Source organism: Oryctolagus cuniculus, chromosome 15 (genome assembly GCF_964237555.1).
Source record: "Oryctolagus cuniculus chromosome 15, mOryCun1.1, whole genome shotgun sequence".
Taxonomy (NCBI): domain Eukaryota; kingdom Metazoa; phylum Chordata; class Mammalia; order Lagomorpha; family Leporidae; genus Oryctolagus; species Oryctolagus cuniculus.
The window spans coordinates 29,073,521-29,097,478 of NC_091446.1; the positions used below are offsets into that span (position 1 = coordinate 29,073,521).

Genomic DNA, 23,958 nt, shown 5'->3' on the forward strand with positions numbered 1-23,958 from the left:
GCCGGGCTCTGGCCCCGGCTCCGCCTCTAGCTCTGACCTGGGCTCTGTGGCTCCATCTGGTGCCAGCCCCTGGGCTACCTGCTTCCTCCTGAGGTCTCCCTGGGAGCTGAGACTGACTCCAGATGGAAGTGGTGCCCACTCCCCAGGACACGGGGCCGACCCTGTCTCCGTGTCCAGCTCTCCCCAGGCTTCTCCCTGCTCTGCTTTCCCCGCCTTCCAGCTTCAGGTCCCTTGAGGGGAACGTGCCTGCTCTGCTGCTTCTCCCTGAACCCTCACCCTGCGGCTCTCCTGGCCCAAAGCTGGGTACCCCCGCCCAGCCCCAGCCTGGCTGCTCCTCGGCTTCCCTCAGCCCAACGCCAGCTGGGGAGCCTTGGGCCTGGGGCCAGCCTGTGCTGTGGGCCCCAGGGTATTCCTCTGGGACTGTTATATATATCAGTTTATAGGTGATTATACGATATGATATAATCAATATTGCATTATATACAGTAACACCGTACAGTATCATGCGGGAGACCATAGAAAATATTACATATTGATTAGCCTCAACCTGCAGCCATCCTCCCTCTCTGGACTCCCAGACAGAGCATGGGGTCTGTTTTCCTAAAGGGACCTCCCATCTTTGTCTACACTGTGTTCTGGAGGAGGTGGGAAAGCAGAGAAAGAGTGTGTGTCTGTGCGTGTGTGTGTACGCGCATGCACACAGAGAGGGAGAGAAGTCAAGATGGAAATCTAGGCTGCGGCAGGCTGGCCAAGGCAGCCTTGGGGGTAGTCTATGCTCCTATGGACACAAAACTCCATGGTTTTTCCTGTGTAAGGCTCCAGAATGGCGTTCAGTCTCCAATGCGTGAGCCGGAGTGTGCTGTGTTTATCTCTCCCTTTGGAGTGAGCATTCTCTGTGTGTTCGCACTTGCATGTTCGTACACACCCAAACACGGGCGTGGGTGTGGGTGTGTGCACCAGGGAGTAGGAACGGTTCCAACAGGACTGTGTGTGCACGCGACTGCATGGGACCGTGAGCCCCCTGCCTCCATGTCTCCAGGATGTGTTCATCCCCGCTGGCTATCTACATGGCCCATTGGCTCAGTTCTCTCTCGCTGGAGCCCTGCTACCTTTTGAGGAAGTCTTACCGTCAGGGAAGGCAGTGCTGGCGCCTTTGTGTGTGGCTCCTGCAGGGTCACCACGGGGGTGCTGGGGAGCACTGTGTGCATTTGTCTGTGAGCACGTGCACACTCACTACATGCATGTGTGTGTGTGTGTGTGTGTGTGTGGCGTGTGGCAGGACTCACATCCTGCCTGTGTGTGGCTTGGCTCACCCCATGCCTCTGGGGCGTGTGAGTGTGAGTGTGTGTGTGTGTGTCTGTGTGAGTGTCTAGGGGCTGAGCTGGAGCTTTGTCCTCAGGTCACTGGCTGGAGGAGTCTCTTTGCCTTCATTTATTCAGGGGCCCTTCAGATCTTGACAAATCTGTCACTCTAAATTTGCGAGAGATTATGGTGCTCTCTCCCCAGCCCGCAGAGAGGTGATATATGATATCTGCTGCCCCTATTGATTGCCTGATCTGGTGGCAGAGGCCGGCGAAATGAACTTGAAATGAACATCATGCCTCAACTCATTGTGCGTATAATACACTACTTAATCCCACATTTTTCAGCCGCTATGGAATTCAATTGATCAATCATGTTCCACTGATAGTACTGTTTTAGGGGTTATTGCTGCTCCCTCCACTCACTGACCTTTTTATTTATTTATTTTTTTGTATGCTCGGCCCCCAGTGGTAAGACAGGTTACCGAGGCAGCCATGGTGAGAAAGGGGGAGGGAGGGGACGGGAAGGCAGAGGAAGCCTGCTCCTGGGAGAGGTGGCGGTGGGGGGCGGGGATGGAGGAAGAGGGGGAGGAAGGGAGAGGAGTGAGAATGTGCTGTAGGAGCCAGCAAACACGGATGACGACAGCACCAAGCGCCCCCCGCGAAGGAAGGAGGCAGATAGGCAGGGTTCTGGAGAATGGGTGAATGGGGCACAAAGAAAGTTACGGGGGGCAGGGAGGTGAGCCAGGGGGGCAGGAGCGCGCAGTGGTGGGGGCAGAGAGGCAGGCTCCCCACCAGCCGTAGGTCCTGTGGGCTCTCACTGGCTCTCTCTGGAAGAGGCCTCGGCTCCTGGTCTCCAGGGAGGAGACGGGAGGAGGAATGAGGGCAGCGGGAGAGGCAGGAGGGGAGTGAGGGAGGGAGGCTGGGAGAAGCCCTGGGTCAGAAGGGGCAAGGAGGGGAGGCCAGGGAAGGAGGAGCCCAGAGGGAGGGCAGGGAGCGGGGAGGGATAGGCTGTGGAGGGCAGCCCCCGGCCAGGGGCAGAGTGGGGTTAGAGGAGGAGCAGACAAGGAAACAAGGAAGAAGAGGACTAGAAGCAGTTGTCTGTCCCAGAGAGGGAGAGAGTTCAGGGTGGGACCGCCTAGGGGCAGAGCTTCAGGGTGATGCTCAGGAGAGGGGCAGGCTGGAGCGCTCTCCGGCAGGGCCAGGAGGCAGCAGAGTGGAGGCAGATGTGGCTCCTGATCTACGTTTCAGAGCAAGCCAGGGGAGAAGGGTGGGAGTAATAACCACCACCCATGCCAAAGAAGATTCCCACCACCACCACCACCCACCCTGCTAAGAGGCCAGGCCGTGAGCCCCCTGGCCAGGGACCAGGACTGGTGCATTTCTGTAGCTTCAGTGCCCAGCCTGGCACACAGCAGGAATTCAAGGAATGAATGACTGAATGAGCAAGACTCTCCTGGGAGGCACTGATAAAGCCGGACCATGGCAGAAGGTCTTGGGGACTGGTCACCTGGCTGGCCTGGCTTTGCGGACAACCAGTCACTGCCAGGCACATGGCTCAGGTCCCTCTATGCTCATCCCCGCTGCTTGTCAGGGTCGGACAGCTCCACAGGGGACCACAGGGGCCCGTCCTTCCCAGGATACGATCCTGCCCACCTGCCTCTACTGAGAGACAGAGAGCACCGCGTTCCCAGGTAAGAGCAGAACCCTGGAGCTGCACAGCTGCCGCCCAAAGCAGGTGGCAGGGACCGCTTGGGAACAGGGCCTGGACACGGCTTCTGCACTTGGACCCCCTGCACCATGCTGGCTGGCGTGGGGGGTGGGGGTGGGGGCGCATGTCCTGGGCTCTCCGGAACCATTCTGATTCTGAGACTCTTTCTCACTCTCAGGTTTTGTTTTTGATTGTAGTTGGAAATCGCGGTCGCTGTGGGTTTAGTCAGACCCCACAGAGCGAGGAGGGGACAGTGTGCTCCTGAGAGAACCCACGGATGGGTGCAGGGTCCAGCTCTGCCCTGGAGCAGTTCACAAGCACCAGGAGCTTATTCCACACCACTGCTGTGCTTCACAGTGTTCCTGTAAGCCTTCCAACAAGCCGCACCCATTTCAAAGATAAGGGAACTGAGGCAAAGAAATCGAGTAGCTCACCAAAGGCCTTTCGGCGAGTCAATGACAGACAGGATTTGAATGCAGGTCTGTCCCTGCCCTCTGAATCATTTCCCTCTATGGCCACCTGGTCCCTGCTGGGGCACGGGCTCCCTGGCAACATCCCCCGTCCTCTGCCTTGCACCCTCCCTGCACCGAGGCTCAGCGGTGTGTGGCACATGTGCTGTGGAGTGCAGACTGCACCCTCTCGGTCAGGAGACGCTGGGCCAGATCCAGTAAGGGAACGAGCCTGCGGGGGCAGCGGGCGACTTTCCCAAGGGCACACACTAGGTAGTAGGACCCTCAGGACCAAAGCCCATGCTCTGTCCATGGCAGCAGAAGCATTCTCAAGGAGAGAAAGCCACCACGGTCCTTTGTGGGACATGGACAGGATATAAAGTCATTGAACACACCGCTGGGCTAGAACTTTGACATACATTATTCTTTCAAGAGGAGAAAAGCTCATATCAGCTCCTCCCACAACTGCTTCATCTTTGCCTAGCACTGAACAGAAACGCAGGCCTGAGCTTAGTGGTCCTCCCAGCCGCGCTCCCAGGCAGGCAGGGACTGCATCCCCCTTTACTGATGAGGAGACTGGGGCCCAGGCCAAGCGGGGAGGAGCAGCTAGTTGCGGGGGCGGATCTGCTGGGGAGCCTGGAACAGGGAAGCTGCTCCATGAGCAGCTGTGGGCTCAGCTGATGGATGGACTGTAGCGGCTGCCCAGTGCAGCCAGCGTCCAGGGACTGGGGCTCCCAGCAGTGGGGTCCCCGTCTCCACCCAAATGGAGAGAATCACAAAACCAAGGGCCAACTTGACCAGCAGAGCCAGAGCTACGATGGCAATGGTCACTTCTTCCTGATCCTGGTGACTTTCATTGTCTTCTCATGTCAATTTTCCCAGGTGTCCACGCTTTGCCCAATCAGCCCAGACTACTTCTAGAACCATTACTAAAAACATCAACAGAAAGACCTGGTCTGCTCGTTCACTGAGCCCCGTCACTCCCCACACACATTCCTGGGCTGCCCTGGAGCAGAGCCCCAACTCACACAGCCTCCCTGCCCCCCCACCCCCACCAGAAACCTGCCCTCTGGCCAGTCACAAATGGGGTTGCCCAGGGAAGTCTTGGCAGCTTGGGGAGGGGTGGTCACTGAACACTGGGGCTAGGGACAAGGGACAGAAATGCTTTTTCCTCCCTGGGGGTTTACAGTCTACCTGGGCCCCCAGGGGAGGTCCCTATAAGGGACAAGAGGAAGAGACGGCATTGGCCAAAAGGTGGCTGGGGGTGGGAACGGACAGCACGGAATGGTGATGCCCTTCAGCCAAGGCTCCTCCAAGCCTGTGGAGGTGAGGCCGGACACACAGAGCTGCCCTCAGAGCTCAGGGTGGGACGCTGGAGAAGAATGCTATGGCTAAGTACAGCAAAGAAAACCCATTACTGGGGTCGGTGCTGTGGCATAGTAGGTTAAGTTTCTGCCTGCGGTACCGGCATCCCATATGGGTGCCGGTCCAATGTCCAGCTGCTCCACTTCTGATGCCACTCCTTGCTAATGGCCTGGGCAAGCAATGGAGGATGTGGCCCAAGTGCTTGGACCCCTGCACCCAGGGGTGGGGACCCAGTGGGAGACCCAGAAGCTCCTGGCTCCTGGCTTCAGATCAGCGCAGTTCCAGCCATTGCGGCCAATTGGGGGAGTGAACCAGTGGATGGAAGAAGACCTCTCTCTGTGTCTCTTCCTCTCTCTCTCTCTCTCTCTCTGTAACTGTCTTTCAAATAAAATAAATCTTTTTTTTTTTTTTTTTTGACAGGCAGCGTGGACAGTGAGAGAGAGAGACAGAGAGGAAGGTCTTCCTTTACTGTTGGTTCACCCCCCCAGTGACCACTGCGGCCGGTGCACCGCGCTGATCCAAAGCCAGGAGCCAGGTGCTTCTCCTGGTCTCCCATGCGGGTGCAGGGCCCAAGGACCTGGGCCATCCTCCACTGCACTTCCCTGGCCACAGCAGAGAGCTGGACTGGAAGAGGAGCAACCGAGACAGAATCGGCGCCCTGACTGGGACTAGAACCCAGGGTGCTGGCACCGCAGGCGGAGGATTAGCCTATTGAGCTGCAGCACCAGCCAAAATAAATCTTAAAAAGAAAACCCATTATTAACTTCAGTCTTCTAAACCCAAACACAAATATCCTACTGTCTATGAAGAAATGAACACTACTAGGACTTCCACTTGCATTCATTAAATCTATTCAACTTTACAAGCCTTTTTGGCTTACTTGCTTTTACAAGTTCTTGTTATCATCGTTTTCCAGATGAGAAGCTAGTCCCAGAGAGGCAACATTATCTGCCCGGTATCCCACAGCTCAGCAGCGGCACAGGCCAAGTCGGAACTCAGGGCCGCCCGGCTCCAAAGCCCCTTCCACGTCACCGCCTTTGCTTTCTGGCTCCGTGGCCACTGTCGTCCCCACAGCCCTCACTCACTCACTGCGCGCCCGCTAAGTGCGCAAGTGTCTGGGAACTTTCTGCGTGCTGTCATCGCGAGTCCGCCCAGAACACTTGCGAACGAGATGCCACCTGTTCGGGCTCAGGGCGGCTCACACGTGTGCACCCTTGCACAGCTGGCAAGGGGCAATCCCGGAGAAAGGAAGCTTTACCCACAGACAGAAAATGATCAGGAAATCTGGTTTGGGAAGAGGCTGGAGGAAGCGTGCCGGAGAGGATAGGTGCGGGGCCTGGGGGCAGCTGTGGTTGGGGTGACTCTGGCTGGCTGCCTCTGCCCCCTGCACACCCCACCCTTTCCCCCCGGGGGGGCTCAGCCCCAGGCTGCCCCCCAGTCTCCCCAGCTGCCAGCTGTTGCAGTTTCAAACTCAATTGTTCTCCCCGGTACTGAGGCAAATGGAGTCATTAATTACCTTCTATCGGCTGGGCTGAGTTCAGAATGCGATCAATATCCCCGCTTGTCATTCAGGGCAGCCCGCCTGTGCGGCCCCAGCCCCACCCCCACGGTGGCAGTGGCCGCATGGCGGGACTGCGAGGTCTGGGCTGCACCCCCCACCGCTGACGGGGACCAGGGAGTGAGGATCAGGGCTGCTCCCCAGGCATCAGGGCTCAGGGCTGAATGGGGGGGGGGCAGTAGGGAGAGTGGAGGGGAAAAAGAAGGGGGAGGAGAAAGAAGGAAGAAAGGAGGAGGGGAGCCAGGAGAGGACAGGAGCGAGGGGCTGCAGTGTGGGTAAAGGGGCGCCAGAGGTCCAGGCTGGGGAAAGTGCCTTGGGCACACCGCTTGTCCAAGCACGCGGGGTGGCAGACCCCTGAGCCTGGACAGTCTCTGAGTGCGGCCAAGCCGCAAACCCCAAGCCAGGCTTGAGAGGAGGCCACAAAGAAGCCCTGGAAATCCAGCCCAAAGCTCTGAGGTCTGCCCAGCCTGGTCCTGCACCCCCTGCCGCCCTTGACCCAGCCCAGCTTCCGCGCGCTCACTGAGCTCATGATGGGGTGAGAGGCTGGGGCCTGCCCATCCACAACCACTAGCCTCTGGGGACACTAACTGCACGGTAACCCTAACTTACTGCTGGACCAGGAGAGCCAGCTCCCGCGGGGAGCTCACTTGCTCTGTGACCCTGGGCGAGTTACAGGAGCTTTGCTGGACTGAGTTTCCTCAGGTCCACATCAGAGGCTGTTAGCGCCTCCTTCTGCAATGTTAACTTCTCCTTTCTGTGTGTCCCTGTGTCCCAGTAGTCATCTAGCCAAACTTCTGCAGCAATAATAACTATTATCATCAGCATCATCATCGTCATAGCCAAAATGGAGCCAGTTCTTATTACGGTATGAGACACTATGCTTAACACACACACTGATTTGGTCCTCACAATAGCAGCAACAAATGTTTCCTAAGTGCTACCACCTACCAGGCAGTCAGCTAAGACTTTCACACAAATCAGCTCATCTCACTTGCACAAGAACTTCAGCAGGAAGCTTCTATTATTATCCCCGGTTTGGTTTGTAGGGGGAGCTTTCCCAAGGTCACACAGCTAATGGAGGAAGCAGAACCACTCCCAAGGAGCACGCCTTGGGCAGCTGGGAGAACTGAGGGCTACAGAGCTTCAGCAACGGTCCCCAAACTACTCTCTCCAGCCAACAAGTGGCAAATAGCATTTAGGATCTATACACAGGTACTTCACAACGTTTGTGAAAATGGAATGAAAGATAATGTATGTGTTATAGTTCTTGTCTAATGTTTGTTTTCTTCACGAAGCTAAGAATCTTAAAGGCAGGGACCAAGTGGTTTTCATCTTTGTAAACCTAGCACAGGGCCTATCACACAGCAGATAATCCCAGAGGTTGGCTGATTTGTTGGATAAAATTCCAAACACGAAAACTGATAAAGTCCCAACTTACCTTGCTCCCACCATGTTAAGTTTGACAAGGTGGTGGTGGGGGGGGGGGAGGGCGGGAAGCAACAAAGAAATTGCTACTCTGGGTTTTACAGCTGGAAAGTATCATGCGGGTGATTCAATCTGACTCCTCTCAGATATTTAAAAAATCAAACAAGAAAACAGGCTCAGAGAGGAAGTCACTTTCCTCTCCTGCCGATCGCTTCATTCATCCTTGGTCCAGCAAGGAGCAGCTGGCAAGAAGGGAGGTGATGAGGAGGTGGGAGGAGGCAGGAGACCCAGAGTTGACAGTGGCCAGGGCAGGGGCGCTGGGCAGGGCCCGGGTGAAGAAGATGGAGAAGGGAGCAGCGGCCAGAGATCCTACAGGGGGGATAATCCCGTAGACAGGCATTCTGCCTCTGTAAGCGCAAAGAATCAACCTGACAAAGTACAGGGACAAGCGTGGGGGAGGGGCGGAGAGCGGCCCTTGAAGGAAAATCACTGTTGTTGCACACGGGTAAGCTTTAAAATATGATGAGCCTAGATTTTAAAAGGACATGTACACTGAACAGTGGAAGATTATGCAGCCATTAAAAAATCATGTTTTCAAAGAATATTTAATGATATGTGAAAATTGCCCTATGTAATGTTAAGAGAAAATAGCAAGACAAGGCTGTACATATGGTATCATTCCAGTTCTGATAAAAAATTATATATGTACAGGAGAAAAAACGGCAAGAATATACCAAATTTCAACAGAGGTAATCTCGTAGTGATGAGATCAGGGAGGATTTTTTTCTTTTAAAGATCTATTGTTTCTTCCAAATAGTTTACAATGAGAATGCACTGTGCTTCGGATCAGACAGAAGTTATTTTCTTCCCTTCTTATAAAGGACACACAGCAGAAGGAAGAAGGGACATAACCAAGGATGGATATGAGAGTAGCAGGGCCTGTCAGGAAGACAAAGACTCAGAACAAGCTGAGACAACAAAAAAGGGCCTTGGCGCTACACTGAGGGGAGGAACAGAAAGGAGGGCAAGTTCAAGCTCAGTCCTCCGGCAAAGGATGTGACCCCGAGAGAGGCGGGAGGGAAGGCAGCACTGCTCACTCCCCAGCTCGCCTTTGTCTTCTCCACCAAAGCAAAGAGGCAGGAGGGCACAGGTGCACTGGTTGGGAGGGGCCAGGAAGGTGACCCCTCGTCCTTTCAACTGGGCTACCTCCCTCAGGCCTGGATCAGTCGTGTGTCAGGGGCAAAGTAGGTAGGGTTCTAAAATTGTTAGTAATTCTTGAGAAGTCACAAAGAAAGGGCGAGGCGGTGACAAACTCAGTGCCATTTACCTTACAGAGAAAGGAGAAAGGCAAACTCCACTCTAATCAATGCAGTATCAGGCTCTGGACATCTTTCAGGACGTATCATTACACAGTTAATTTCAGGCACTAGGAAAGAAAGGGCTGCTATCCAGAGCCTGCACACACTCTCCTAGAATAAGCGGCGGCACATTAACTCAACACCAGCGCTTGTATCCACTGCACCCCTGAGACGCCTTCCTCACTTGCCCTGTTGGAAGTAACTGCCCCTTTTATACACACGCACACACACACTGACCATAGCAAGTCACATTTTGCTCTGAGCGCTTCCCCATTCTGCTTTAATAATGATGTGCACATCCCTCCCTCTCTACTAGATTATAAGCTTCTTGAGGTCAAAGACTGTGTTCTAGTTACCTTGTAAATCAGTCCTGCCATGCTTTATACACAGCAGGCACTCAATTTGCTCTGCAAGTTAAATTGGATTTTTATTGATTGATTAAGAAAATTCCGTGGATGCACTGAAGATCAACATTGGGCAAAGAATCTCTTTCCTCACTTTATGAACAAGAAGAAAAGGGAAATGGCTGATGGCTGTTGGGCTCAATAGTACCCAAAGCGCTCACCTATCACAGGTAGGAGGGAGGTCTCCACTGGTGGGCCATGTGGCTTTCCTTTATTTTAAGGGAAAATCATTCTTTGTAAAATAAAAAAAAAAAACCTACATGGATGATGATACAGAAGACATCCTTATGACCTTAATCGGGTGGAATTAAGAACCCAAACCAACAAGATGAAATTCAACAGGGATAAATGGAATGCCCTATGTTTAGGTTAAAAAAATCAATTACACAAGTGCAGAATGGGGTAGACCTGGCTTGATAGCAATTGATGTGAAAAAGATCTCGAGGTTTTAGTTGACCACGAACTCAATATGAGCTTGAGTCCGACACGGCTGCTAAAAAATCGAATGTAATCTTAGGCTACATTATGGACGTAGAGTCTCCAGACAGGGGAGCGGCAATGGCTCTACTGTACTTGGCACTGGCTAGGCTGTCTCTAGGGTTCATGTACATTTAAGAGGGACTTTAACCTTCAAGAATGCATTCAGAGATGGGTAACCAAGATGGTGAGGGAACTCCCCAGGGGCAGGGACCACAGCACCAGGAAACTGGAATCCACCCAGGCCAGATGCTCAGTAAGTAAGGAGGGACAGTGGGGAGAGAGAGAAGGGAGGATGCCAAGGGCAGACCTCTACCGTCTTTTGCCGCTCTCTGTGGTAAACACCACTGTCTCTACTTTAAAGACGAGGAAACTAAGAATGGAGAGATTGTACCATTGGCCAGAGGTCCCAGAGCAAGCCACACGTGGGACGGAGCCCGCAGCTGCCTATACACTTGGACTCCAGATCCCATGATGATCTCCCCTTACTCCACACGGACTCAATATCAATGCAGAGCTGGCAGCAATGGCAATGGTCCATACTATTCCTATTTCCAGACAGAGCCATGGTCTGTCAGGCAGAACTTCTCGGGGGGAAGTTCTATGGTGAGTGGCAGATAAGACCGGATGACCCTTAAGAATCTGGGACTCAGGACCCAGCATTGTGGCAGAGGTTAAGCCTCTGCGTGTGATGCTGGCATCCCATATGGGCTCTGGCTTGAGACCTGGCTGCTTCACTTTCCATCCGGCTCCCTGCTCATGCCCCTAGGGAAAGCAGTGGAAATGGCCCAAGTGCTTGGGCTCTGCACCCACATGGGAGACCCGGAAGTTCCAAGCTCCTTGCTTTGGCCTGGCCCAATCCCAGCTGGGCCACTTGAGAGGTATACCAGTAGATGGAAGATCCCTCTCCTCTCCTCTCCTCCCCTCTCCTCCCCTCTCCTCTCCTTTCTTCTCTCCCCCTCGCCCCTCCTCCTCTTCTGTAACTCTTTCAAATAAATTTTTAAAAATCTTAAAAAAAAAACAAAAGGGGGGCTGGCGCCATGGCTCACTTGGTTAATCCTCCGCCTGTGGCGCCGGCATCCCCTGTGGGCACCAGATTCTATTCCCTGTTGCTCCTCTTCCAGTCCAGCTCTCTGCTGTGGCCAGGGAGTGCAGTGGAGGATGGCCCAAGTGCTTGGGCCCTGCACTCGCATAGGAGACCAGGAGAAGCACCTGGCTCCTGGCTTCGGATCGGCACAGCGCCAGCCATGGCTGCCATTTTGGGGAGTGAACCAACAGAAGGAAGACCTTCCTCTCTGTCTCTCTCTCTCACTGTCTATAACTCTACCTGTCAAATAAATTAAAAAAACAAACAAACAAACAAACAAACAAAAGGGCCAGCACTGTGGCGTAGCTGGTAAAGCTGCCACCTACAGTGTCGGCATCCTATATGGGTGCTGGTTTGAGTCCTGGCTACTCCTCTTCCAATCCAGTTCTCTGCTGTGGCCTGGGAAAGCAGTGGAAGATGGTCCAAGTCCTTGGGCCCCTGCACCCGCATGGGAGACCCAGAAGTTCCTGGCTCCTGGCTTTGGATTGGCGCAGCTCCAGCCATTGCAGCCAAATGGGGAGTGAACCGGCAGATGGAAGACCTCTCTCTCTCTCTCTCTCTCTCTCTGCCTCTCTGTAACTCTGCCTTTCAAATAAATAAATAAATCTTAAAAGAAGACTCTGGGACTCCGCCCTATCACACTCGCAGCAGTGCAGCCACGGCCTCCCTCCCCGGGGCGGTATCCTGGAGACAGCCCAGGTCTCAGCCACGCTCAGGTGCCGGTGCCACCCTCTCCTGCTGAACCCACAGCTAGGACACGGTCCAGCACGAACGAGCAGCCAGGTGTCCAAGACGTGAGGGCCTCGCCTTCCCGGGTGGACAGCAGGTTCCTGAGTCCACAGCTGGGTTGGCCGCTCCTCTTGTTTGTCCCGACACAGGGAGCACTTGGGCCCGCACCGACACACGGATCCCCAGGAAGAAAGCGTAACTGATCTCAATGTGTGGCATGCAAAGCAAGGCACTGACCCTCAGCTCTCTGGAACTGCGGGAGGACAGCGGGACGGCTGGAACGCTGACCTAGGGGCCTCAGATTCCTTCTCTTCTATAGAGAAGAGGGAGGCATGGGGGAACCCGGACTCCTGCACAGCCTGAGGGCGGGGCCCCGGGTGTGAAGTGGAGGAAGCTGCACGCCTGCCTACAGGTGGAGGAAGAGGAAGAGGAAGGCCACAGGCAGGAGAGAGAAGACAGAGCCACGGGAGGAAAGGGCGGGTGAGCCCTGGGTGGGGTTGGGGGAATTCCCAGGTGATCATCTTCCCCGCCTGCCCCGAGCAGGAGCAGGCGCTGTGCATCCTGCTGGCGCGCGGCCAGGGCTGCGAGGGAAGTCGCTGAGCTGCGGAGCCCCGCTTCCACCCTCCCTGGGACCCGAGCTCTTGGGGAGGAGGTGGGGCCTTCTGCCACGCAGCCCCCACAGGGCTCTAGCCAGAGCCAGAAGCAGTGAGAAGCCTCTCCACAGCCAGGAGGGAAGGGGGCTTTGTTAGCTCAAAGGACACAAGCAAGGCGAAAAATTACATACCAGGCCGCCCTAAGTATGCTTGTTTAGAGAAACTGCTTGCATTTATGAAGTCTTTGGTGCGGAAAGCAGGGTTGCAAATGACTGCATCAGAGCGACAGTAAAGGCCATTAATTTCCTGTTATGTTTTCCTGTGTTGGGGGCTTTATTAATTTAATTTTACACTGTTGAACAACAGCGAGAGCTGACACCGCCACACCGCCACGGCTGGGGTTTTCTTTTTGTGTGTGTAGCAAGGCTTTGCCTGACATGCAAATCAACACTATTACTGGAGCCAGTACAGATGTGGGGGGAAGAGGGGAGGGCAGAGGAGAGAGCAGGGGCAGAAAGGGCCAAAGCTGTTGCCCGCCAGTGTCTGCCTCCCTCTGTGCTGGCGTCTCCTGGCTTCCGGGGTGTCCTCCGCTCTCAGCACCCCCTGCCCACCCTCCACTCCCTTCTCTGTCTTCCCTCCACTCTCTGCCTGTGGATGACTGTCCTTCTGCCATTCTCCTCTGCCCGGCTCCTGAGTTCTTCAAGGGAGACCTGAAGCTCCCAGAATGAGGCTGGAGATGGACTTCTCCCCACCCTCCCAGCTGGGACAGCTCTCCGAAGGCACGGAGGCGAGGTCGTGGCAGCGCCACAGCCACGGACCTGAGCGAGGGGCTTTGCCGTGCGCTTCCTTTGGGTCATCCCCACTGCAATACACTCCCCTCTCCCCTAAAGCCAACGACCCTGTTCCACTTCCATGTCACACTAGCACGTGCACGTGCACACCCATCTACTTGGGCACACAAAGCAGCGTCTAGATGGACAGAGACTCTAACTCATTTATAAGCCCTTCTGGGTACTCCCACGCCCTAACCTTGTCCATCATTTATCTCCTTTTAATTCCCAGGAATAAAATACACACTGCTCTTAACTGTGTCTCCCTAAGAGACCCAAAAGCTAGCTTCAGCAGCCACAAGGTACCCACCGGGTCTAGATCAAGGTGCCAGAGAAAAATGGATGCCCAGCATCAGGAGAAAAAGCAGATTTCTGGGAGACCCCATGGTGCCACATTCTAGTCCTTTCAGCTGCTCAGACCCCACACCCACTGTTCCAGGGCCGTTCACACGGCACTTGCCCAGAGCTGGCAGCCCCAGGTGGCCACACCGCCTCAAGGAGCCACAGGGCTGGCGGGTGCAGAGGGAGGTGGGGAGGAAGGTGGATGCTCCTGGAGTCACTCCTCCCAAACACACCTCCTCATCCCTCCACTCCAGCCCTCTGAGGCTGCGAGGGCCTGGGGAGATGTGTGTGTGCGTGTGTGCATATGCGCGTGCGTGTGTGTGTCTGTGCGCGCCTCCCTCTGTCACTGGCTTGCTCTCCTGCCCGCACTTTCTGCTTCAGGAGCCGTTTGGCAGGCACTGGGAGGCTGCTGGATGGGATCCAGCTCTCCCTCAGAGGAAAACATAAACTTCATACACTGCATTTACTTTAATGCAGGTTCCTGGGGCTGCTTGCCTCCTCCTGTCTGCTCTGCCTCGATCACATTTTACCCCTGCCTCTGTGTGCAGCCAGCCCTTACACACACAGCAGCCAGCCCTCTACACAGAGCACAGCCTGGGACAGGAGGCTGAGGGAAAGGTGAAGCAGCCCCCAGGAGATGCTCCCCCTCCAGTCCCCCAGGCAGATGAGCACAAAGGTGCTTTGGAATGGGCAGGCAGTGCCTTGGGGAGGAAGGGATGCGGGCACCTCTTGGGGGTGGCCCATTTAGGAGCCACCTGGAGGCTGGGCCGCAGGGCTCCAAGAAAGGGAGGGAGAGAAGGCGAGGTCTCGGCGGAGCAGGTTGAGGTTTGTGAGGCCTCTGTTGTCTGGGCTGTCAAGGTCAGCAGGTTCGGGTTCACCGAAGGGTCAGGATGGTTTGAATTACTGGCTCTGCCGCCACTCGCTCCAGCGCCAGGACCAGCCCCCCCCCCCCCCCCCCGCCTCGTCTTTTCATCCCCACTGGGCAGAACGAGGAGGGTCCCAGAGCGCCCTGAGGAAAGTGGGGCTGGGAGAGCTGCCTCCCCAGGCCCAGGGCTGGTTCTTGGCGCAGGCAGCCATGGCCCAGGCGGCTGTGTGGACTGCTCCTCCCGCAGATAGCCTTCTGGGTCTTCCAAACCCTTCATTCTCTCTAACCTCGCTTTGCAAGGGGTCCCCATGCAGCTGCCTGTCCTTCCCGGCTACCCACTGGTGTGCAGAGGAGGCACCCGCGAGGTGAACCCACAGGAGGCAGGGCCTGGGGAGCAGTCTGCACGCCCGGCTCCTCCCTCCTTCCTCCCAGCCTGCAGAGCTGAGGCAGCACGTTTCTCTCGCGGTGCCCTTGTGGGGAGGAGGAAGGAGAGCCATGCTACCTGCAGGGCTGGAAGGGGCCTGCCAAGCGGAGGAGCAGGAGCTGAAGACATTCTGACCAGACAGGTGCTCGCACTCGTCCAGCAGGGGGCCCGCCAGGCAGCTGGGCGCAGGAGCCACCAGCCTTTGCTGAGAAAGCGGCGGTCCAGGGAGAGGAGGGGAGGGGGCCTGGAGGGACGCCCACAGACCCCTCTAGAGCCAGTGCTGAGCCTTCTCTCCCGGGGTCTGGGCTCAACCTATGTGTTCTGACTTTTTGGCACTTTATGAAAAAATGCACTCTTTCATGCTAAATCTCAAAATAGTTCCCCAAACTACCAAATATAACTCTTTATCCGCAATAGCATGAGTTAGTTGGAAATGAAGACGGTTTGTGATGTGGCTACTGACTCTGGTACAAACACAGGGATTTAAACACCAATTCATCTATGCAGCCACAGCTAAACCCCAGTACTGCCCCACAGGAAAACACAAGTTGTCTGCACGTGCCCAGGGCTCATGACAAATGTCTTAGCAAGACGTTCACAGAACTTATCCCTAAACCTGGTTGATGATATGGTCGGTGTTCAACAGACTCGTGGTCATCGTCCCCAGGGAGTTGAGCTAAAACATGTGTCCCATTCAGGTAGAAGTCATCCCCCACCCCAGACTGCTTCCTGGTTACTAAGAGGATAAAATCTTAGCAACTAATGTGTGCTCTAAGTGGGTGTTTTTGCTGTGCATGTGTCTTTTTTTTTTTTTTTTTTTTTTTTTTTTTTTGACAGGCAGAGTGGACAGTGAGAGAGAGAGACAGAGAGAAAGGTCTTCCTTTGCCGTTGGTTCACCCTCCAATGGCTGCCGCGGCCGGCACGCTGCGGCCAGCGCACCGCGCTGATCCGATGGCAGGAGCCAGGAGCCAGGTGCTTTTCCTGGTCTCCCATGGGGTGCAGGGCCCAAGCACCTGGGCCATCCTCCACTGCACTCCCTGGCCACAGCAGAGGGCTGGCCTGGAAGAGGGGCAACCGGGACAGAATCCGGCGCCCTGACGGGGACTAGAACCCGGTGTGCCGGCGCCGCAAGGCGGAGGATTAGCCTAGTGAGCCGCGGCGCCGGCCGCTGTGCATGTGTCTTAGTGAAAGCCGGCCTCTGAACTTGGGCTCTTGCTTGCACTGGAGGGAACGTTAGCCAGCTTTTGAATATTCGTTGGAAAATGAACACAGGCTGTGCTTTGTTGATGCAGTGACACTCGGTATGTATCTAGACAGAGGCCACCTTCGCGTGGATTCGTCTGTGGACTTTCCCCACCCCCGTTCTTAGGTGAGCACAGTGCTGCCCCCTTGGTCACAGTTTCACTTGCTGTGATTTCAGCCACCTGCAGTCAACCATGGTCTGAATCTATTAAATGGAAAATTCCAGAAATAAACAATTCATAAGTTTTAAATTGTGCACCTTTCTGAGTAGCATGACGAAATCACATGCCATTCCACTCTGTCCTGCCAGGGACATGAATCGTCCCTTTGTCCAGCGTGTCCCTGCTGCACCCATCGGTCACTGGGTAGCTGTCTCAGTTATCAGATCAACAGTCACAAGTCAACGTATTGTTATGATTGTTCTATGTTGCTAGTAGTTATTGTTGTTGGTCTCTTGCTGTGCCTAATTGACAAGTTAAACTTTTATCGTTGGTAGGAATGTATAGGAAAAAACACAGTACATATAGATAAGTTTGGCTGCTATCTATAGTTTCCAGCACCCACTGGGGGGTCTTGAAATGAATGCCCTGTAGATTAGAGATGATTACTGCTTCTCTAAGAAGGGAATCAGATGGCTGGTTATGTGTGTGTGTGAGTGTGTGTGTGTGTGTGTGAGTGTGAGTACACATAACGGCTGGGTAGTAGACATACATAATGCCCCGGGCGCTGGGTTTAGATTAAGGAATCAGTGCAGCCTCATTTTCTTTATCCAACATGGTGCTACCTCATCCTGCTTTCTGGGCCTCCCCAAGCTTCCCCCCATCCCTCTCCCCCTCCCCCTCCCCAGCTCCTTCAGGCTGAATCCCTTCCCGCTAAAATAGTGCCTACTCAGCAGAACTGCCCCAAGCCCTTCCCTTGCAGGGAGAGCTCAGATCCTTCTCTGGCTCCGTCAGACACTGCATCTGGACCACGAGGCCACTGAGAGTCCGACTCTGGCGCCAGCCTCTGCTACACACGGGCGCATGCCCGGGCTTCCGGTGTTCAGGGCAAGCTGACCGGGGAGCGCTCCGTCCCGCCTCCAGCCTCCTGCAATACTGTGGCCATCCCAAAGATCCCGGACCTGGGCAGCCTCTCCTCTTCGCCAGGGTCCCCTTGCCCACCTTCACGACACCCACACTTCCCCCGCGGCCCCTCCAGGAGGAGAGGCGGGAAGAGGGTTTGGTGACCAGGCACGCCTGGTTGACATTAATGAGATACATGGCATGTAATCCAGCCATGGAGGCAGCCTACAAAAGGAGGGATCTGGCGGCCAGGAGCGGAGCTGCTCAGGTAATTGGTTTATCTCTCTGGAAGCAGGGGGAGCAATCTCAGCACAGACAGACTAGCAGTAAAGTCTCTTCCTTAAGGCTATTTCCTTTGTCTTTTCAATTGCTTGCACATCCATGTGAGAGAGGGAGAGAGTGTTAAAGAGAGAGGGAGAGGGAGAAATGTTAATTTGTGAATTAATGGCTTTTCTCAGCGGAATTGTAAATTCAAATGTCACCTCACACGGTGACACCACTGGCTGGTCTGCTGAAGAAGCAATGATAAGATCCCCCACCTCCCTCGGCGCCCCTCCCTCCCCAAAGATAGCTGTGGAGTGGAACATGCTACTTTTAATTTGCAATAACAACACAACAGAGGTATGCAGTAATGGCTGCCTTCTCCCTTCCTCCTCCTGGCTTCCTTCCCCCCAGTCCGGTTGGCTCCCCCATTTCTTCTCCCCTGCCCCCTTCTGAAGTAACCCTCACCTCACCCTGGCTGACCCCCACCCCCCCACCCCAGCCAGTGCCTGATCTCATGGAGGGGGTGCCATTGGAATTGACGATGCTGCAACTCTCTCTTCTCCTTCAATAATCAGGGAATTAATGACCCTGAAGTTAAAGTGAGGCTGATACCGAGGCCCTGCCCAGCGTTGGGAAAAAGCCTTCATTGTTTTCAAGCAGGAGGCGGGCAGCAGTGAGGGAGATTCATGGATGGAGATTGAATATGCAATTTTCTTTCACCTTGCCAAGAGCTGCCCCTGGGCTGTGCCTGGCCTAAATTTTTCCTTTTACCATCTCTGCCTTATCCGGCCCTCCCACCTCCCTTCCATTCTTTCCAGAAAATTACCTTCAAAATTGATTTCCACTTTTACAAACAAATATAATGGGAACACAGGAAAAAACTTGGGCCGTGATGAATTAGGGCTGTCAGGTGCTTCCAGGTCTCCTTTGCTTTTGTTTTACTACCCGATCTGCTCTTTGTTTTTCCAAGGGCTGGAAAAAGTGCCCCCATCCCTGGAGTGCCTGACCCTCCAGGCCACCGGGGCCTTAGCCCCCGAACCCCATCAGTGGCCCATGGCAGCAGTGAGCCCAGCCCTGAGACTCTGTGTTAGTTAGCCTATTGGGTGTCCTGTGGAAGCCTGGACCACCTCCTCCTTTTCCACACGCTGGCTGTTAGGAACCCACTCTCTGGATGCTCTCACCACCACCCCCGAGCTATTTCCCTCGGCCCCCACACCATGTTCCCTCTGACCCTCATACCTCTTAAAGTCCAGACCAGATGCAAACCTCCACCTCCTCTAATGTGGGCAGGATCAGTGTATACCTCGACTAGAGCAAATAGAGACAGACAAACACTGAGAGATCCTGGAAGATAGGCAGCTGGAAGACTGGGGGCCAGACTCTGCAACTAGGAGCCTGGGCTCCACTTCAAAGGACTCCAAAGCTCTGAGCCACACTCCTGCACGACCTGAGCAGGCAGGGTCCCCAGCCTCAGCCCCCCTAGACTTGGGCCCTAGCTGCCCCTCAAGGCAGGCTCAGAAAAGCCCATCCATTTGCCAGTAGAACTTGGGGTAATGCCTATGGGGCCCTTTGGGTCAAACTCTACATGGACGCCTATGCATGAGAACCCTGAACACTGAACACCCTCTGGCCTGGCTCACACCTGTCGTGTTCACCAGCACTGGTGGACACGCAGCGCTCACAACTGGGACTCTCTCCAAGCACATACATTTCCCAGAAAACTTCGTTGCCTTCCTGATGCGTGACATTCCATGTCTGTTTACACCCCAAGATCTCAGCATGGGAGAACACACACACACATACACACATGCCTGCATAAACCATGTGAAAAATTACATATGTGTCTCTAAAACAAGCACACATTCCCCAACCCGGATACACTGCAGGTGGCAGCAGAGGTGATCAGAGACATACAGGGAGTGAGGGACCCATGTTAGGTCTTTGTGCACATCTGAAACGCCTGTGCAGGGTGAAAGAGGACGTGTGGTCCAGGTGGGTAACAACAGAGTGAAGGAGATGGCAGATACGCACTGAGATCCCACACCCACATGGACAAACAAGGCCGACCATCTCCTCCCCTTCACTGGGCCCACTGGGGTTAGCGTCTCCCCCACGTCACTCAACACCAGCCACACTTACAAGGAGCAGCACCAAGGTTAGGGACTGTGCCAAATAAATTTTTTCCTGACACAACTCTGTTTCCCCTTGAAACATAAACTGCCAACAGGCTTCCTTTCTTCGCAGGACCCATCTTCCAAGATGGCGCTGGCTCAACCCATCTACTGTCACGACCTGATGCCAATCCACCCCAGAGATCCCAGGGAAGTGAGCGCTGTTACCATCTCCATTTTACTGAAGAAAACCAGAGCTGATGGAGCTCAAGTGACTTGCCCACGGTCACACAGCTGCTGAGTAGCCCTCGGATTCACACCCAGCTGTGCCTCCCTCCTCACTGCCAGCCGACATTCCTCCCCGCCAAGCCACACTGCCCACCCAGGCTGGGCTCCAGGGCTTGCACGCTGGCCTCCGCCCTGCACCCTCCATCCTGCTAGGAGTCTTTGCAGCCTTCTCTTGCCTCAACCTAGGGCTCCTGGACATGGGCAGGTGTTGCTCATTTCTGCAGCCTAATCCCCTCATTTGCTCCAAGTCTAACCTGAGCAGCACTCTTGGGGACCTCAAGGAAGGAGCTAACTAAGGAAATAAACTGCTTCTTCCAGTTACAGCTTCATCCAAAGCAGAAGGGAGCTATTAAAGGCAGTGGCAGGACTCAGCCATTTGCAGCCATGCAACCTGCCCTGCCTGCAAACGCACAATGGCACTGGCTTGGCACCACTCAATGGCACAACTCATTGTGCACCTAATTAATGGAAGGCAAAAGCACAGCCCCCTGCAACCCCCCACATCCAGGGAGGATCCCAACACACCTCCCTCACACAGTTCAACAGGCCTTCACCATATGACTTCATCTGGGTCTCTGGACAAGTTAACTACCTGTTCTGTGTTTCCAACACCACCACTGATGGACAGCGATGCTCTGGGCCCCAGCCCATAGCCATAGGGTGAAGGAAAGGGCCTGTGGGTTCTCAGCCTGACTGCAGACCAGGCAATACAGTCTCTAACCTCCAGGCAAAGAAGCCAGGGACCCAGGGGATCCAGCCCAAGTTGTGGCTAAGAAGAAGAGAAGGTGGGACAGGGTAGGGAATGGAATTCTACCTTTTCAGACTGATGGACAACTTGTTTCCCACATGCTGCATGATGGAGCTTCCTCATCTATCCCCGGCCTGCCTCCTTGTCTCAGTCTGGGAGCTCTTGGACTCTCGGGAGTGGGGTCAAAGCTTCCTGACCGGTGCATTTGTCAAAGGAAAGTCTGAACTTTCCCCTACTCCCACAAGCCCAGGCGCAGGAAGGAGTCTCAGGCGGGCTGGCAGTCCCGGCCGCCTCCTCCCAAGTCACAGCTGATCGGCCTTTTACTAATATCCCCGTAGATATGATCACCGTAGATATGAACACCGCTGCCCATATTCTGCGTGCCACTGCCGGTAAAGCTCTGGGTATGATCACTGTGAACACCAGTAACTGCCGCTGAGGTCGTCTCCAACCATGCGAGCACACACTGCAGCCACGGTCGTCCTCGTGGACGCCCACCACCGCCACTCGGTTCCGGCTGAGGAACAGGCTGCACCGTTCCCGAGGCAGGAGCAGGACACAGAGGCTCACAGCTTGCCCTAGGGGTGTGACACTTCTAGGATGGTGCCACCCTGCTAGGGGCCAGAGAGGGACCCAGGTCCTCCTGGAGGGAGAAGCCTCAAACTCCACTCCCTCTAGGGTTGAGCCCCTGGACAGGCACCCATGGTCCCTTAGTCTCCCAAATCAGTTTTCTCATGGGCCTGCAGCCTGGGCCCACCAGCTGAAGGACACACCTGCATGTCTGCAGCCCTGGCCGAGATTGCTTCCTGCGACCGACCGGCCTGCCAGCTGCCTTGCTACCTTGGCCTGACTGCGGAGTTGGGCTACATCATCTTGACACATAATTATCTCCCCTATTCTTAATCATCTGAGCGGCTCCCTAATGCAAACTGGGGCTGGCTGCTCCCAGGCGTCCCGAGTAGGGGAGGGGGAGGAGGGGCTGAGACAGATCTACCTTCGCTTTCTCCTCTCCTCTCTTCTCCTCTCCTTTCCCACTTGGTCTGATGGATCAAACTGGGGAGAGGGGGAGTGTCATAGGCCTGGCTTCCTGCAGGGAAAGGACAGCTTGTTCTGGCCTGGGGTTGGTCAAGGGCTTGGGGGCAGTCAGGGCAAAGGAACCCCCATCTCCAAAAAGAGCAGGGCCTCTGTACCTTCTTGCCCCCTGGAAACTTAGAGACCCCCAGAATCCTTCACGCCTCCTGCACTGTCTCACCATCTTTGTCACCCTGCCGGAGGCCCTCCGTTCCGGTCCCTTCATGCCCGATTACCTCCAGTGGCTTCTACTTTCTGCAAACCAGCCCATGCACCTCCCGTGGTCTGTTCCTGGCCTGCTGTCTTGGGACCCAAAGCCACTTACTTAGCCCGATCTCCTAGCTGCTTCCACCTGTGACTCTCACAAGGCTCAGTCTATCAGACAGGGTTTCCAGCCTTCTCCTTGGCTGCCCCACAGGCCCCTCTGCAAAGAGCAGCCCTTCCTTGCAGCGCACCCTCGCCCCCAACTCCTTGCTCCCAGACCCTGCGTCACCAGGGCTATCTGATGGGCCCTTCCTCTCTCTGAGCTCGAGGTACGACACGCCTCACTAGAGTGTAAGCTCCTTAAGGACAAGAATCACATCTTGTTCTGCTCTGGGGCCCGGAGCACCAAGCCTTTCTTGCAGCTGATACGCGGGAAAGGTTCACTGACTTGAGTTGATTTGGAACAATGAAAACGACCCACTGCTTCCAGGGGAGAGCACTATGTTCTGGGCAGGCCAGGCCCAGCCCTGGGTGACCACGGCCTCCAGCCAGGGAGCCAGGGCATCCCGGCCCCCTGGCCTCCTTTCATGGCTCACAGGAGCCCAGGCAGCTGAGGGGACACTGGACCTCCACCCCAGGTCAACAGTAGGCAGTGCAGAGGGGCCCAGGCCATCTCCTGCTCTGAAACGGGCAGGGGCTGTGGCCATGGAGGAAAGCCATGCGGTTTGAGGCAAGATTCACCCAAAGCACTCAGGGTGCCCAGAAGCCTGGCAAAGGCCCAGGGGTGGGAAGCCCCCAGAGAACTGGGACTCGGGGCCTTTCCCACACCCCCGCCCCACCCCGCCCATCAGGGGCTGCGGCCAAAACAACCACAATGAAATTTAGTGAGTGGCAAAGGCCGTGGCAGCCAAATGGGTTTGGAGACTTTGGAAGGAGAAATAGAGCCAGACAAGCTGTTTTCCTGTGAAACGAGGCCATTAGGGCTTCTGGAAGGAGGCCAGCGCCAGGTCATCCCCGTCCTGCCAGGCCCGGGCCGCGCCCACGCTCTCCCTGCACCGGGCCTGCGCAATCCCCGCTTTGCGCCTTTCCTCCGGTCCTTCCTCCCCGAGCTTTCCCCCACCAAGGGCTTGTCGTGGCTGGGGATGGCCACATGACGGATTGTCCAAACAGGACATTTTTGAGAGGAAAAGGAGCTGCTGACTGGCCAAGACACAGAGACAACAGGCATAAATCGGGACTGTCCTGAGCTAATGGGGTATGTGTCACCCCTTTATGGTCCTTGTCCGAGGATTCTGTCTGTCGCATGGGAGACACCTTTATAATCCTGCACACATGCACACACCACCGCCCGCCCCCCAAGGCTGGGAGGCTACTGTGTCCCCGCAGGGCCAGTGGGAGGATGGGCACAGGAAGCAGACCTGAGACCCCGGCACCTCCGCCAGCCCTGCTCCCAACTGCTTGAGGAGAGAACCAAATGGTCCCCAAGGGACCCCCAGCGTGACAGCACTTGCAAAGCACCATGCCTCAGGCTCATTCCCAACACTCTCTCCCCTTCTTGCTTCCCTCCTCCTTGCACTCCCTCCATCCTCCTAAGCTCCCTGCGACACAGCCGGGCTGCACCCTGAGTGTTCAGGGAAGGACGGGAGGGGCTGGGGGTGGCCTCTCACAGAGGACAGCGTGGAGAGAGTCCCCATGCCCAGCTCCCCGAGCAGTGTCCATGGGGCAAGGCAGTGTCCGTGTGTGACAGAGAAAGGACACTGGGGCTGGCTGCAGGTGACATCACTCTCCCACCTCCTTATGGCTTGGGATCAGGTGAGGACAAGGTAGCCTTTCCCCCACAGGTCAGAGGCCAGCTGTCCCCCAGCCTCCAAAACCCTCCCAAGGTGAGTGGCTCACGTCTGTCCCCGGCATCCCACAGGGACAGCTGAGGTGTGTCCCAGCGGAAGGAGAGGCAGTTAGGGCTGCCGAGCAGATGGTGCAGCTGGGGGCCCCACCAGCAGCCTCCCCCCGCTCCAGGAGCCAGCAGGGCAGTGGGGGGACCTGGTCTTTGC

The 23,958-nt window shown here is 55.5% G+C and overlaps 1 protein-coding gene across 8 annotated transcripts in view; it reads right to left on the reverse strand.

The window, feature by feature from the left end:
• PAX2 (paired box 2) overlaps positions 1-23,958 on the reverse strand; it is a 91,693-nt gene that overhangs the window by 21,930 nt on the left and 45,805 nt on the right. For 4 of the 8 annotated variants that reach the window (XM_070057376.1, XM_070057378.1, XM_002718656.5 and 1 more), the window contains exon 7: positions 18,725-18,793. The exons of the other annotated variants lie outside the window; for them this stretch is intronic. In XM_070057376.1, coding sequence (XP_069913477.1) covers positions 18,725-18,793 — 69 coding nt within the window. The remainder of the gene's footprint in view (positions 1-18,724; positions 18,794-23,958) is intronic. 8 annotated transcript variants of the gene reach the window in all.